General features: G+C 36.5%; 1 protein-coding gene across 1 annotated transcript; it reads right to left on the minus strand.

The window, feature by feature from the left end:
- Positions 1-4,358: 4,358 nt before the first annotated feature.
- On the minus strand, positions 4,359-9,112 carry LOC112174840 (angio-associated migratory cell protein). The gene is made up of 12 exons (XM_024312658.2): positions 8,956-9,112; positions 8,493-8,624; positions 8,375-8,404; positions 8,229-8,270; positions 7,199-7,318; positions 6,868-7,013; positions 6,640-6,787; positions 6,404-6,487; positions 5,609-5,724; positions 5,448-5,506; positions 4,934-5,024; positions 4,359-4,760 (listed from the first exon to the last, which is right to left on the minus strand). The coding sequence occupies exons 2-12, from the start codon at positions 8,599-8,601 to the stop codon at positions 4,530-4,532; spliced, it is 1,176 nt and encodes a 391-aa protein (XP_024168426.1). The 5' UTR covers positions 8,602-8,624; positions 8,956-9,112; the 3' UTR covers positions 4,359-4,529.
- Between the last annotated feature and the right edge of the window lie 7,960 nt (positions 9,113-17,072).

A 17,072-nucleotide genomic window follows, 5' to 3' on the forward strand; every position in this document is an offset into this window, starting at 1 on the left:
TATGTAGAAGCAGCTGCAATTTGTTTTTGGAGATTTGCTGAGATATAGAACAAGAAAAACAATTAATAATATGATCGTAAAAAAAAAAAAAATGTATGTAGAATCAAGAACTATATACTCCTGAAGAATTATCTTATAGTAGACATACAAGGATGAGGCGTCACACGTAGACTTGTGCTTGTCAAAATTAGAATGAAGAAAACCACAAGTAGGAAACTTGTGTGTGCTACTACAAGAGATGACAAGCTCTTCATATTCTTCTTACTTTTTTCGTTAACTAGCTAGCTTTGCTAGGAGAGAGAGGGAGAGAGAGAGAGAGAGAGAGAGAGAGAGAGAGTCGAAGCTAAAGTATGAGAAACTCAAAGCTTGGAGATAGAGTTCATGACAAAGGATAGTGAAGGAAATAAAAGCTAGATATGGAGCTCAGCTAGATATGTATGTAGCAGTGAGAAGAAGCGGAAGAAATGAATAAGAGTACTTGGGGTGCAGTATAAATAGAAGGCCCAAATTTGAATCGAGTGGGTTTTGATCAACATTAATGAAGAAGGATCTGTCTGTTGCACTTCACATGATCCACGACCATTTTCAAATTTCAAGTATCACACGTTATGGCAAGTCATGTATGCAATTAATTTTAACCATCATAAAGTCCCATGTCAAATTCAATATATTTTCTGATGAACAGAGTAATTTCAAAACTACCATGATCAATCCATCCTTCACCCCAAAAAAAAAAAAATGAAAATAAAAAAGAGAAAATTTTATACAGAAGCATAACATATGATCTAACCATCAGAGGTTCATCATTTTTTAACTTCACTTATAGCTCATCTTTGGAACACTCAAATACGTGATTAACTACTAATTAGAATTAGTAGGTTAATAGATGTGTTTATTAGTAGCAGGATTTTTAGAGTAAACTAATGCAAAACTAACTACTTATTTGAGCCCATCATACGGATTGCGAAAGGCAAATTCGATGTTGTTTAGCCGCTTAACTAATATCACCAAATATTTCAATGTTTTATGAAAAAATTGTCCATTGGCCAAAAAAAAAAATGTTTTGTTTGATCGCCAATTGGAGAATTAAACAATTTCAGATTTGTTTGAATTCTTACATAATAATCTTTGAAGAGAAATTAATAATGAATTATTTAACTGATATGATAACATTACATAGTGAGCTGATCCAAATGAGTGATTAGTTTTATGTTATGTAGTTAATTTGGTCTACATTTACTCACTTGATCTGCATTCCGCAGGAATTGTTACTATCTTCTATCACGATCTGTGGGCGTTCACTTGGAGCCATAGCCTCCCTTAGAGGTGGCAAACGGGCCGGCCCGGCGCATTTTAAGCGGGCCTAGTCATGCTTCTTGTTGTGCTTAAGCCGGCCCATTTATTATCGTGCCGGCCCATTTACTTAAACATTAAGCCCGGCCCGGCCCATGGTCCAAGCCCATATCGTGCCTGGCCGTGCTCGTGCCGGGTCAATAACGGGCCGTGCTCGTGCCTACCCACTATAAAGCACAATTTTAAAATCTTAATTTGAACAAATAAAAATTAATTTTATTTAACTATTTAGAAAATTAAAATAAATTAAGTTCTACAACGTTTTTCTTAATCTTAGCTTTTTAAGATTAGATTTCTAATAATTTTTTATATTCCACTATAAGAAAGAAAGAAGAAAAAAAAACTCAAAATATATTGTTTTTAGTATATTATTGTGAGATTAATCTTTATTAATATAATGAAGATTTAGTATCTATTATTCTTTCCTTCATTCTATAGTTGTATTATTATGAGATTAGTCTTTATTAATAAACATATATTTAATATTTAGAAAAAATACTTATGTCAAAACAAGGATATAATGTTTTGTTTCATTATTTTGACAATATAAAAGAAAACATTGGTGGAATTGCCATGAGATTTTAAATAAAAAGGTCTCATATTCAAAACTCATCATTGTATTTTTTTAATATTTTAAAAAAACAAAATGAAATTTTGTGTTTGTAACGGGCCGACCCACAATATGTCGTACTCGGGCCGGGCCAATGTGCCAATATTCTTAGGCCCAGCCCGACCCGTTATTCTAACGTGCTCGGATCGTGCCGGGTAGCTTTTAAGCGTGCTGGGCCCGTGCCGTGCTCGTGCTTACTGGCCCGTTTGCCACCTCCCTCCCTCGTAGACTAGTATAAGCAAGATGACAACGACACTACATTCGAGTCTAATGGGTTGCAGTTACATGGAGTTGTTGCAAGAGTTAGAAACCATGAAGAGCTCTCAACTAGGGTGGTCAACATGATCCAAGTTTGTGATATTTATTTAACACGCAATTTGTTCTAGACCGAGTTTTAGCCTTTTAATATTTGAATTGGATTCCCTGTAGTTGTCAATGTCAAAGAATATATGTTGTTTCATTTTGAAAATGTGTCATCGGGGAAGAGATTAAAGGCTTGTTGCCCGAATAACAAGTTCCTTTCGTTTAAATAAAGTGAATGTGATGCGGTGTCTTATGATAACAATATATTAGAGGTTGAGCTTGATTGGTTAATCCATATATACAAGAGAAAAAATTACAAACAGTACCCAACTTATGGGCCACTCCGAATTTCAATACCCAAGCTTCCGAAACTATCACAATGGTACCCCAAATATCCCACCCGACCCAACATTCGTACCTGCCGTCATGGATGGCGTTAACTATCATGCCACGTGGCATTTTCTTAGGGGTAAAACCGACCCTCTGTCTTTACCTCCAGGGAAAAAAATACAAATAGTACCCAACCTATGACCGACTCTGAATTTCTGTACCCAAATTTTCAAAAACTATCACAATGGTACCCAGGTTATCTAGCCCGACCCAACATATGTACCTGCGTCCCACGCTTGTGCAGCCCACCCAGCGCCCCGCGCCTGCGCAGCCCACCCGTGCCCAAGATGATGGGAGAGTTGGGAGGAAGAAGAAAATGAAGAGAGTTTGAGGAAGAAGAAGAAATCTGGTGAAAGGACGAGAATACCCCTCAAAGTTTGACAGTTGACTAACTCCGTAACGGCCAACAGTGTTCTAGGTACTAAAGTTGGGTCGGGGTCCGAACTTCAGGTACCAAAGTGATAGTTTTGGAAACTTGGGTACAGAAATTCGGAGTCGACCATAGTTTGGGTACTGTTTGTATTTTTTACCCTATATACAAAGAATATCTCGATATTTCCTGTTTCTTCTTCTTCTTCCTCTTCCTCGTATGATATGATATTAGTAGGAGTCATAATTGGTACTTGTTCCCAAAAAAAAAAAACTATATTTTACTTTAAAGAACGATGTACTACTATGGAGATTTGCTGGGGACACCTTCCCTGTACACACATTGAATGAAGGGGCATGAAGATGCGTTATGTTCAAAGGCTTCAATAAACCAACTCTAGGATTCGAGGGAAAGAGCGAGGGAGTTCACGTGCTCAGACACGTACACTAAGACTCATCCATCTTTTGAAAATAAATAATGTCTCTGCTGTAAACGTGAAGCTCAGACCTGGGACTTAAATAAGCCTCTTCTATACATTTCCCGTTGCCCATTGTGGTCACTACACCTGTGACTTGGAAAATGACTGCTATCACAAATTGCGCGGCTTTCCTAATTCTTCCATCATGGAATTCAAGTTTGGTATTCAAAAATTTGAGTGTTGGACTGATGAAAATTGTTGTGCAGATTAATCTGTCAGTATCACACCAACTTGTAAGTTGTAATAAATAAAAGAAATAACTCCATTATGAAGTTCTACGATACATCAATGTATCAATACATTAAAAAGACTTAGTTCGTTACAAAAGTAAAGTAGTTCTAAATTAATCTAACAATACATAGAGCCAGTCTACCTCTTAATCGAACTAATATACTTGACGTATCGATAGTGGACGAACCCCATAACCATAGCTGCACTATTGAATTTTTTTTCTTATTTTTGTACATATCAAGGCAAAAGAGAATGAACTAACAACATAGCCACAACAATACGATTTCTGAAAAACCCAGAGCATCATCTTTTAAGCAACTGCAATACATTGTCGAAAGAGTATCCCCAGACATTAACACCCATCCTAGCCTAACATAGCACGACAAGCAGACTCAACTGCCTCAATGAGAGAGACGAGCTCTTGCTCATCGAAAACTAACTGGATAAATGATGGTCCCTATTTGTTTTGTTGCAAATTTGCAGCTCGTATTACTCTGTTTTTTTTCTTTCTTTGGCTAGCTAAACTGCCTATCGTCTAATAAATTCAGCACCACAGTACCGAAGCAAAATTGGTGGAAACGGGATTAGCATACTACGAAACTGTTAAAACACTTGGATTTGGATGGTATATAAAGAACAAATTTTATAACAATAATGTGGGGGTGTTATAATACAGATCCTAGATAGTACTGAAAAGGCAAATACTATCTTGCAAATACCATAAGAAAAGCATGTAATTCATATTGTTTATACAACAAAGGACTATATAACTCCAAGGCCATCCTTGTTACCAACTATTGCTTATATTCTTCAATCTCAAAAACTCGGGCGGTTCCATCAGTAGATACTGAAACAAGGAAGTCCTTGTTGGCAGATACAGAGAGAGACTGAATGGGTTCACTATGCCCATTGAAGGTTCTTACACAATCACCAGAGAGACTATCCCATAATCGGACCTTCCCATCCGCACAACCTGTTGCTAGGTACCTAGATACCCCAAGCCAGGTCAAGCATGTCACTCCATCCTGCCATACAAGGAAGATTTTTTCCATTAGACCAGTTGCAGATATTTAAAATCTGAAGTATGACATCCAACAATGGACATTTAATGGAAGCAAACAAGCTGGTGACCATAATAAATTAGATAAATAAAAAGAGAACCAGATGGTGATAATCATTTGATGAAACTCTCACAGACCTCATGGTCACATGTAGAACGGGGCAACGAATGTTGCAAATCCCAGATGATAAGCTTGTTATCCATACCTCCTGTTGCAGCCCAAGGGAAACTACATACACAATTATTAAGGCATGAGTACAATAGCAGTGAACTCAATGAGTTAAGAGACACAGCTTGAAGAGATTCTCCTAAAAAAAGTCTCTCCTACAGACTCGTGTAAAGATGCAGATGTTGGAATAATAAGTGATAATCAACACAACTCAGAATAAACAGAGAAAGATTAGGCGAAGCTTTTCAGTACTAAATTAAAAGTTCGAAGCAAGTATCAGAAAGCCTGATCTGTCAGGCATTAGTGGATGGCATCAGACAATCTCGAATTAAGGTTCAAACACCCAATAGAGAACTAGTTGATGTAAGTAGAAATTACATTATATTACAGGAAAGGGTGGATCTATGTGAATTAAAGTTAGTTACTAACTGGACACACCAGTGCAAAATTCAATTGTGGAAAGACGCTGACTGGTTATTGTACCTTGGTGCAAGTCCGATACATTCTACTGAATCTGAATGTGAAGCCAGGGAACTAACAACCTGTTGATGGGAAAAAGTAAAGGCCTAATGTTTAAATATGTGAAACCAGGGAACTAACAACCGATAATCCCTTCCAACAATATAGGAACAAAAAAAGCATACCTTTCCGGTAGTTATATTTACAATATGGACAGAGCCATCTTCAGAACCAGTAACAGCTAGAGTTGAATCAGAGCTTATTGCCAAGCATGTCAACCCTGCAGAATGGTAAGGATGACCTAGAAAACAAAATGTGTTAAAATTCTCAATATTAAGAACAAAGTATGCTCCTATCCAGAGGAGTCAACTCAACAAAGATAAGGAATGACTCAGATAATGGCAAGAAACGATAACTTTGATAAAACGAAGTAAGATTTGAACTGTAGGAGAAGGAAAACAGAGAATTTAAAAGAAAATCACAAGAGATTATTTATTTGGTTAAAGGGTGGAGGGCCACCTAAACTGTAGGTAGGCGACGGATGTGTAACCTTCCCCCCAGATTCAGTATTGACACTCACAAAAACCAAAATTTTCCCCAATATAACTTTCAAGTTGGCTAAATTTCAAACCTTTTGCACAATGATTGCTACAGAAACAGGTACTTGTTTCTCCTCGGATCTATTCTAAACAACAAATGAACCATTCTCATATTTGTATTTTGTAGAAGTTCTTCCGCTCCATCAAATTATCAGGGTTGTCAAACTATAAGCTTCTTAATGAAGCAATTGTCATAGGTAGAGTAAGTAGAGAGTTCAACCTTCTTCACATCAACCTAGGCTGCCTTTCAATAGTTTAACAACAATTCCAGATACCAATAAGCAAGGAAATTAACCAAGATTTGAATTCATACTACCTACAGTGTCAACTACTTTAACTTCAAGGAACAAAGAAAATCTAATAAGTAAATTGAAAGCGTACCTTGTACCACATGAATGTTCTCTCCACTTTTTGGGTTCCATATTCTCAAACTTGCATCATTAGAACCAGTGCAGATTGTTTTACCTTAAGCAACAACCAAAAGAGACAACAAATTAAAAAACAATAGTAAAAAAGAAAAAAAGAAAAATACTAATTTTAAACCAGTTTATATAAATGAAATGCATGACAACGAGTGAGGAAAATCCAGAATTGGAGATGAAGAATAGTTCCAATACCATCGGGGGTAAAATCACCACAAGTCACGCTACCACCATGCCCTGAAAACAATTGAAGATAGGAACCTTTGTCGCCATTCCACATCCAAACTGTAGAGTCCTCCGAACCAGCCAAGACCAGATGCCCTCTAGGATGCCACCTGACCCACTGAGAAGTCACATGGTCCGGAATAAATTTCAGATAATCTACAGTACAGAAGCAGTAAGAAATACTGCATAAGAATTTACCTCAATGCCCCCTCCAGGACCTTCAAGAGTGCTTTTAAGATTTGCTGATGTTATATCCCAAATTTGAATAATTCCATCCAAGCTTCCAGATGCAAGCAACCGTCCATCAGTACTAAATGCTAAACTAGAAACAGAATCCTTATGGCCTGCAGAGTAACTCGCAACAAGTTAAAATGAAGAAAAATGAACACAGAATTGAATAAATAAATAGTCCACAACTGCTGGAGCTAGAGTTCTAAGGTGAAATTGGGTCCAGACAAAAGCACTAATATGTAGTAATGTATGGACACCAAAGTAGATAGCATATGTAGCTTTTCTGACATGCACGTACCTTGGAGCTCAGAAGCCCAATCTCCTTGTCCAATCTTCCAAAGAAACCCTCTGTCATCTCCACCCCCTGTTGCAACTAACACTGGATCTGTCGGACTGCAGACAACTGTATAAAGTTCACCTGTCCAAAAAAAGGAAGACGACACTACACTTGAAATTCTAAAATAAAAGGTAATCCAAGACATGGCACAGTCTAAGTTAAGTAGCAAAGCATTAACCTTAAGTCAAAGATACATCGCTTCCAATTCTATAATGCAACAAAAATTATGCTTGAGAGATGAAATAACATGAAAAGTCCACAACTTAGATACAAGAAAGCAACTGGGAAGAACACAATGAGACAACTGGGAAGAACAAAATGAGACACTCCATTCTAAGATATCATGCATGACATTTCAAAATCAATGCATATAGAGGGTAAGAAAACATATTCCCACTTTCCTTTGTGGAGTTCTAGTGTGAATGGCTGTATAATGGAATAAAATAAGATATAAGGGTAGGATGCTTGACATGATTATGCATTTCAACTTCCTTTGAATTTAAGGATACATCTTTCTTGCTTATTTATGAAGATTGAAAGGCAGTTGTCTCTTAAGGTTAATCTTTCTTATCATAGAAGTCAGATGTTTTCAAATGATAATTGACATACTATAGGAATTGTAGGACTTTTATAGTAGCTGGTTGTTTAGAGATCTTTAATCTATCCACTTTTCCAGTAGACAGCTTGTTCGCTGTTATGTATCTATACTTATTCTCACCTTTTCTTTTTTTTTCCTGAGCAATTGTTTCTCTCACATTCTAAATCCAAAGAAACGTAACTCTGACATGGATAGAGCATACAGTGGCTACCCTATGTAGTAATAATTATAAACTTTGTGTATAACACATTTCCAATTGAAATTAACAATTTGATCTAGCTTTTATAAAGTCACTACTGATAACACTCTAATGACTAAGAATGCATTATGCCTGTAACAAACACGTAAAGAGCATTACAAATAGGAAGTAACCACAGAAAGACAAACTCTTACCCGTATGACCAGTAAATGTATGCATAGAATCATCAGGCTCATCTGAAAACAACAAAAAAGTACAATACCAAACAATCAAATTGACTCGAGAGCAAGCGAAAGAAAAAGATCATAAATAAAGAATTGTATGCCAAACGATGATGTACCAACAACTTGGTCGTCTGCATCAGGAAGATCTGCAGCCAACAACACATGATTGAGAACTTAACAAACACAGTATACATAATTCATACAGAGAGAGAGAGAGAGAGAACAAATGAGCACCTTCCTCATCGAAATTGACTTCATTAAGGATGTCAGCTTCATCAATGTAAACCTCGCCTTGGTCATCATCTTCTTCTTCTTCATGAACAACATGACCTGGATTGCTCATCTTCTAACTTCTTCTGGTCCCCACTGAGACAAGGAGAGATTAATCAGGTTGAGTTCTTTCCGGAAAGTGCTAGCTTTTCTAAAGTGAACTCATGAAAGGCGTAATCTAACGATAAAATACAGACCCTTCAATTCATGTGTACAGAGATTATAGAATAGAGACATAATTGAAGGGAAAATTCAAGACTTTTTTAGCTTCACTACTAAAATACTGAAGCCAAACGCTTGAAAATTCTTGTAAGACATAATATTTATCGAGCAAGATACAAATCGAGGAGTACTAGAAAATCACCCAGCCGCATAAGTTAATCGAAAAATATAAACCAAAGTCGATGGAAAAATTTGGAGATATTACCAGTTTGGCGGTTGAGGCAGTGGAGCGCACGGTGGCTACTTGTATTTCTGGGGAGAAAAGAATCGAACAGAAAAAGGAGTTTTAAGAGAGTTATAAATTTCTTCTTCTTTTACGGGTTTTTCCTTTCTTTACACCAAAAGAAGTAGAAAAACGAACATAAAAGAAAACAACAAAATTTTAAAAACAGTACATGACATTTGAGCACTCCGAATTAAGGTTAATTTACACTCTAAAATATCAAAATTATCAAGTCCGACTCATGGTAAATTCCGTTATCTACTCCGTTAGTTTGTATGCATTTCGTCATATTTTTACAAAAAAAAAACTTTTTTTAAGGATCGGTATGACACTTTTTGCTATCAGATGCATGTTTGAATATATTGTAATTGTAGAGACTTCTGATATTATTTTGGATGTTCTCTTGATATATATTGTAATCAGAGATTTAGGGGGGTGTATTATATTTGGATTTATGCAGACTTTTTTTAAACGACAGACTTTTAGAAAAGTCCACAGATTCTTTAAAAAATTGATAAACTGTTATTGATTTCTTAAAACCATTGATTTTAGCAACAAAATTTTATTGATTCATGAAAATTTATATACTTTACATGAATGACTTCTACAGATTTTCTAACATGTATAAAAACAAAAAACAAAACCAATGCAGCCCAAACACAAAACAAGATAATAACTTGTTGCATCTTCAATGTTCAAGTATCTTCTAGTAGAAATTGACTCAAATAAATGATTATTACTCTGTCTAGCTAGTTTGTTCTCATTCCTAATCTCCCAACAACATAAAGATACAATATAGATCATTTGATGTTTATGGTTAATTATTTTCATCAAATTTTGTTTTCGCCGATTAACATATATCATAACAATATTGGTCAATGTCTTGATCTATAATCAATCAATTGTTCAACCTTTCTTTGAACCATAATATAAATTCAAATCGATGAGAATAATTAATAAGATAAAATTTAGTATGTCGTAGCAACATTGTTCAAGGTTTTAGAGGTAGACCGCAATATTTAGGTTTTAGGGTTTCATAAATCATTTTTATTGCTATTAGGGTTTGAAATATCACAATTAAAAAACACACAAAAAAAAAATCACATTCAACAACTATAATGAACATGTTGAGTATAAAAAAATATTGATATCATAAAAGATTAGAGAAAAGACAAAAAGTCAAGAAAGAGAGATGATGAAGGACCAACCTCTTCGGCACAGAGAGAAGAACTTTGATAGATTTTTTTTTTTTTTTTAAAGAAAAAACTTTGATAGACTTTTTCAAATATTTGGTCGGGAAGCTGGAAAATTATTGGAGTTTGGTATATATAGTTAACACTACAAAGTCCATGATTTTCTAATTCCATAAGTATGAACGATATTTTGAATACCTATGTACTTGTATTCATTTTTTAAAGTTCTAATTGAATACCCCTAGATTTTAGTGAAATTCATGACGTCTTTAAATATGCTAATTGAATACCTCAAGACTTTCAGGGACGGCTAAAAGTCTATATTGAATATACCAAGACTTTTAAATTTCATAGATTTCTTTAAAAGTTTCACTAATTTCATATACAATATACCCCCCCCCCCCCTTAGGCTTCATGTCCCCTTAGGCTTCATATTGATAGATTTTTTTTTTTTTTTAAAGAAAAAACTTTGATAGACTTTTTCAAATATTTGGTCGGGAAGCTGGAAAATTATTGGAGTTTGGTATATATAGTTAACACTACAAAGTCCATGATTTTCTAATTCCATAAGTATGAACGATATTTTGAATACCTATGTACTTGTATTCATTTTTTAAAGTTCTAATTGAATACCCCTAGATTTTAGTGAAATTCATGACGTCTTTAAATATGCTAATTGAATATCTCAAGACTTTCAGGGACGGCTAAAAGTCTATATTGAATATACCAAGACTTTTAAATTTCATAAATTTCTTTAAAAGTTTCACTAATTCCATATACAATATACCCCCCCAGGCTTCCCCCTCCCCCAATGTTTTCATCCGTTTCATTAATAAACACCTTAGGGCAGCGTCCTTTTTTCATTAAAAAAAAAAACAAATATTGGTGGAAACAAAACTGGTAATCACCCAAAATCTCTCTCTACAATCTTCCTCTTCTTCCTCTTCTTTACTCCGAATCTCTGATCCTCCATCTCCTCACTCAACAGCAAACTTTGCCCAGCCCCACCATCCACCACAAACACCCAATTATCATCCCCAAACCTCTCACCCCCAATCCCCACTCCAATTCGTTCGCCCCACACTTGTAGCACCAACTCTTGTCCCTGTACTCCGGCGATGAACTGGATAAAGGTGACACCACGGCTCCGGCGAGTCTTGCGATCTTTCAAAACTATGACCCGAGCGATTTAATTATCACAAAACCCCACCCCAATCTGACATAATATATCTGTCTCTCTCTCTCTCTCTCTCAAAAAGAAAAAAATATGGAGATATGGTCTTGATCGTAGTCTCTGGAAGACATTCTTCCATAAGGGGTCTATGGATTATGAAGGATTCTTCCAACTAATTCTAATCAACTTAGTTAAAATCAAACTTTACACAAAGTTGGGATCTCAGATCTCAGACATTCTTCCTTAAGGGGTTTATGGATCTCAGCAATGCAATATCGTTTATGCAATGGGGCAGATGACAAAAATTAATAATCTTTTATACAATTTTCATTCAGAATCAATGAAATATGCTGAGTGTGAAATAACCATCAGTTGCTTGGAAAGTCCACAAATCAGTACGTGTTAAAGAAATCCTCCCTTGAATTGAATTTAACATATTCTGAAGCTTCAACTCCACTTTTAGATAGGTGGAAGGTGGAACGTGCCCCACGCTCGAGGAAAAAAGGAAGAAACTCGAAGTTGCTCGTTCTCTCCCGGCAGAACGCTACAAGTGATCCCGCCGCTGCGTTCCGGCTCGGGAGAGGAAGTCGTTGTTGATTGGTGGCAGGCCCTTAGTGCAGAGATGCGGTCCAGGGGAGGAGGGTGGGCTCTTGACATCGGATTGGGCAGATCGGTCTCAATCTGTCTTTCTGGGTTCAGGGGCGATGACGGCTGAGGTATTGACGTGGTTTGTTTCTTTCCGGCGGTGGGACATGGCGTCATCGTATAGGCGGGCTGGATCGTGGTGGAGGTGGCCAAATTGTGGCAGAGGGGATTCTCGTAGGGATCTGTTTCTATAGTGCGTTTGGATCTGGTTGCGGTTGTCAATGTGATATAGATCCTGTTTGCAACTTGGCAAGGTGAAGCGGCGATGTCAGGCAGCGGTGAGGCAGTGGGGTGATGACAATGGTGTTTGCCGGCGGCAGGAATGGTTGTCTGCAGTGCTTGGTTGCTGTTGGGGGACGTGGGGTCTGGGCTGGGCCCCTGTCTTTGGGCCTTGTTGTTGTTTGGTTTTAATTAGGGTTTTTTGTTTGGTTTGTTTAGGTTTAATAAGTCCCTACTCTTCTGAGCTAGGGTTGATCTCCTACTCTTTTGAGCTAGGAATTGGTCTAGGTGTTATGCCATGTAAATGGTGTCATTTCCGAGGACGATGATGATTTTGTTCAACTCTGGTTTACTTTTGTTGTCAATTTGCTGATAAGCGATCCTTTACACGTGGTTTAGCAACTTCGGACACGGTGTTGAAGAGGACGCTATCTTCTTCGCGGTTGATTATGAGGTTTTACTGAAATTTTCGGGTTTATATGCTCAACGTAGCCTTGGAAATAGGCGTTTGGTAGTTAGAGTTTGGGCCCTTTGGCCTGATGATCTCTGTAACAGCGGTTTCTTGGGGTTTTGGTTCATGTCCCCCCCCAATGTAAGCTTTCTTGATTTAATGGTTATTTTCTTTTCTCAAAAAAAAAAAAAAAAAACTCCACTTTTAGATAACTTCAGATGATGGGCTTAAACAGTATTTCTACAAGGTAATTCAAATGATAAAAAAAAATATATGAAAAACAGCTCAATTCCCTCAAACTCCTCAAAACTAAAAGGCAAATCATGTCGAATAATGTCCTCAATCAAAAACTAAGAAAACTTTTCACTGAAATTTTGAAGAACGTGTAGCAGAGTATGGTGGCACTACATTACTTGAAGTGTAATAATCATCATAATGACATAAAAGGATACATGTTCCTATGATAGAATCACACTTGAACACAGCTTCACATTTTTTGTATTCTTAGAAGGAGAGAGAGGAGTTCGAAATGAAGTGAAACTGGTATGGGGTAATGTTGTAATTTCGTTTAGAGGTGAGAAAATTTTAAGGATTTTTGTCCTTATGAGTTAATTATCCATTTGGGATATTGGTTAGGGAAGACCTCTATTATTTTTCGGGACGTTCTCTATGAGGATCTTTGTACTTCTACACTAATGTCCTCTCAGTTGTTTTTTTTTTTTTGTCAGGACATCAGTAGTAACCAAACTCACACGCCCATGCAGTGTATCTCAGCTTTACCAGACTAATCACTGCACCGCAGACGCACGAACCTTAGGTGTTAACTAACCCAGGTCCCTCAAATCTACTGGCCACGGGATGGAGCTGGGAATCGAACGCTAGACCTAGGAGTTCCAGACTAGGCCGCTCGACCAGCACACCACACCACGTGGTTAAGTTGTTTTCTTATTCATCTATAAATAAAATGTACAAGCATGAGAATAAGTCTTCTACTTAGGCCCCCTTTATAAAATATAAAATAAAAAAAAGAGTAAGTTAACTAACTTCAATTTCAATTTCAAGTAACTAATGATTTAAATATCTAGTTTGAATCATTATTGAATAAAAAAATCAAATAACCATAGATTTGCAAAAATGAAAAGCTACAGTGGTTTAGAGAAGAGCCAAATCAACTAATAAAAAAGAAACTGTATCTTTAATTTTGTGTTGAGCACTTTCATTCTTCAGCAAATGCACTAGGATCAACTTTGAAGAAGAACCGAGTAGGAATTAAGTGATAGTGAAGCTTACGACGACATCGTTTCTCTAACCAAAATTAGTATATGAATTCAACACCCAACCATATATTCAATCACAATCCAACATCGCATTCAAATGAAAATAAATTTTATGCAAATTTCAAAACATTAATCTTTTGTTTCATTTGGTTTTTGCATATCTAGAGAACCTCTTAATGCCATCTGATCGATTATAAGAGAGCAAGAGATATTTTGGATTGTAGAATTTGATTATTTTAGTGAGAACGAGAAGCTAAATTGGAATAAGAGAGAGTCAGGTTAAGAGAGAGAGAGAGATGGAGAGTTCGAAATGGAGTGAAATTGGTTTGGGGTAGTTGAGAGGTAATGTTGTAATTTCATATTAGTTATGAGTTTAGTACTATGAAGCATGGATACATCAGAAATCTTACTATGGTGTATCGTATCCGTATAAGTTACAGATAAGAGTTGGATACGCGTTGGGTGCATATCTGAGACCCTTCTGGCGTATCATTGACTATGTAGTGCTGCATGTTGGCTATTTTGATACGTTTTGGTGGTATTTTTGACAATTTATTATTAATTAAAAAAAAATATATCATAGCCGCACTTCTCTCTTGAGTTATCTCTTCGCGTCTTTGTCCTTAGCTTCTTCGTGTCTTCGTCAACGAACAAACGACCACTGTGGGTTAAAGCTTGAAGGTCAGTCTGTGGGTTCAAGCCTTAAAGGTATGTCCAGATTTTTCGATCTTAGGTGATAGACTTAAATTTTTTAAATCACCCTATATCAATTATAGAGTGAGTAGGGCTTGGTATTAATTACATCTTGGAGTATAAATTATCCTTATATTACGTCTTGGAGTAGGGCTTGTTATTAATTGAATTACTTGAATAATAAATGTAAGACCAAGTCGTAAATGTTCAAATTGATACCCTTGTTAGCAACCATCTGTTTCAATTATAAATTGGTTATTGTTTTTATTGTGATTCTTTTTTGTTCAGGAAGATGAGTGATGCAACAGCAACAAATTCCTCTACTAATGAGGGTGAAGGTGTGGGAGAATATAATAAGAGTTCTCCTTTGTGGAAATTTGTTACTATCCTTGTTCAATCTAAGAAAGGTGAAGGAGGCAATTGTACATTCAAGTGGATTTTTGTAATGCTACTTTCAGTGGATCATATTATAGAGTGAGGTTGCATCTTCTCAAGATTAGTGGCAAAGGAATTAAAATATATAGATCAATCCCGGAGGAGAAGAAAAGAGAGCTTGAAGCTTTGGTAGAAGCTTATGAGGTCCGTAAAAAGAACTCACAGCCTAGATTAGTTCTTCTCCCTTCATCAACCATTGAAGGTTCTTCAAGTGAAAGTATATTTGGGCTATATTTAACGGATGAAGTAGTGGAGGTTCCAAAGAATAGGAAGGGAGTAAGTGCACCGCTTGAAAAAGCGTTCAATAACAATGCTAGAGAACAATTGGATGGTGAAATAGCAAGAATTTTTATACCGGTGGTTTGTCATTCAACTTTGCCAAGAATCCACACTATATTCGTTCTTCTAATCAGGCTGCTTCTTGTCTAATTCTGGTTATAATGCTTTGGGAACCACTCTTCTACACAAGGAAATGATGCACATTGAGAAGATGTTGGAACCGATTAAGTCCTCATGGCAACAAAATGGTATTAGTGTGTGTACTGATGGGTGGTCCGATTCTCAAAGAAGACCACTTATCAATGTTATGGAAGCTTATGAATTTAGACCTATATTTTTTAGAGCAGTGAACTGTGAAGGGGATTCCAAAGACAGGTTCTTCAATTCTAACTTGCTCATTGAGAATATTTTGGAGATTGGTCCACAACATGTTGTCCAGGTAATCACTGATAATGCTGGCAATTGCAAAGCTGTTGGAGCTATTATTAATGCTAGATTTCCACACATATTTTGGACTGCATGTGTTGTGCATACACTTAACCTTGCTTTGAAGAACATATGTACACCAAGTTCAATTACTTCTAATAAGGTTGCTTATGATGCATGTAATTAGATTTCACAAGTTGCTGAGGATGTGTGGTTCATAAAGAATTTTATTATGAACCATAGTATGAGGTTGACTATGTTTAATGAGCATTCCCACTTGAAGATGTTATCTATTGCCGATACACGCTTTGCTTCCATTGTGGTGATGCTTAAGAGATTTTGGAAGATCAAGCAAGCTCTACAACGAATGGTGATAAGTCTAGAATGGATGGTGATAAGTGATTAATGGGATGCTTTTAGAGATGATGATGTGGCAAAAGCAAGGGTCGTGAAAGACATGATATTAGATGATGATGATGCTTGGGGAAAGATTAATTACATGCTTGCCTTCACATTACCCATCTATGAGATGCTTAGAAGAAGTAATACGGATGAGCCATGTCTTCACAAGTGGGACACTATGATGGAGCAAGTAAAGGTCGCTATCTATAAATAAGAGGGTAAGGAACATGAAGAGCCCTCGGAATGTTATGATGTGGTGTACATGATTTTGCTAGCAAGATGGACTAAGAGCTCCTCAAATCTTCATTACATGTCACATTCATTGAATCAAAGGTAAATTTGAACTATTTATTTGAGATTTATTTTACATTTTTACTTGCAACTATAAATTGTTAATTTTTCATTGTATATATGGAACTTGTAGATATTACAGCATGAAATATCTTCATGGAGCTCCTAATCGTCTTCCTCCACATCAAGATAGTTAGATTTCTACGGAAAGAAAAGAATGTCGTAAGAAATACTATTGTCACGCCCCGATTTTCAAACACAATTAATTATCAGAGTAAATACACAGGGCGTGATAGTTCAGACATCAATACTAAACTCTAGGAAAAATTTTCTTTAAAGAATAACAAGTAAAGATGTCCTGAACCCACAATGTCAATACAGACCCGTTCTCTAGAGTCACATATTACATTATAAATAGTTTACATATAAAACTGAATGACAATTCAATAAGTAAACACACCCACCACAGCTCACTACACAGCGGAAGACTTAAAACTAAGATTACCCTTCGACGTCCATGCTACCGAACGTACCCCTCAGCTTCGATGACGATTAATCGATATTCTAACCTGCACAATAAACCCTACACCATAGAATAGTGCACCGGGTTGAAC

The sequence above is a fragment of the Rosa chinensis genome, chromosome 6 (genome assembly GCF_002994745.2).
Source record: "Rosa chinensis cultivar Old Blush chromosome 6, RchiOBHm-V2, whole genome shotgun sequence".
Taxonomy (NCBI): domain Eukaryota; kingdom Viridiplantae; phylum Streptophyta; class Magnoliopsida; order Rosales; family Rosaceae; genus Rosa; species Rosa chinensis.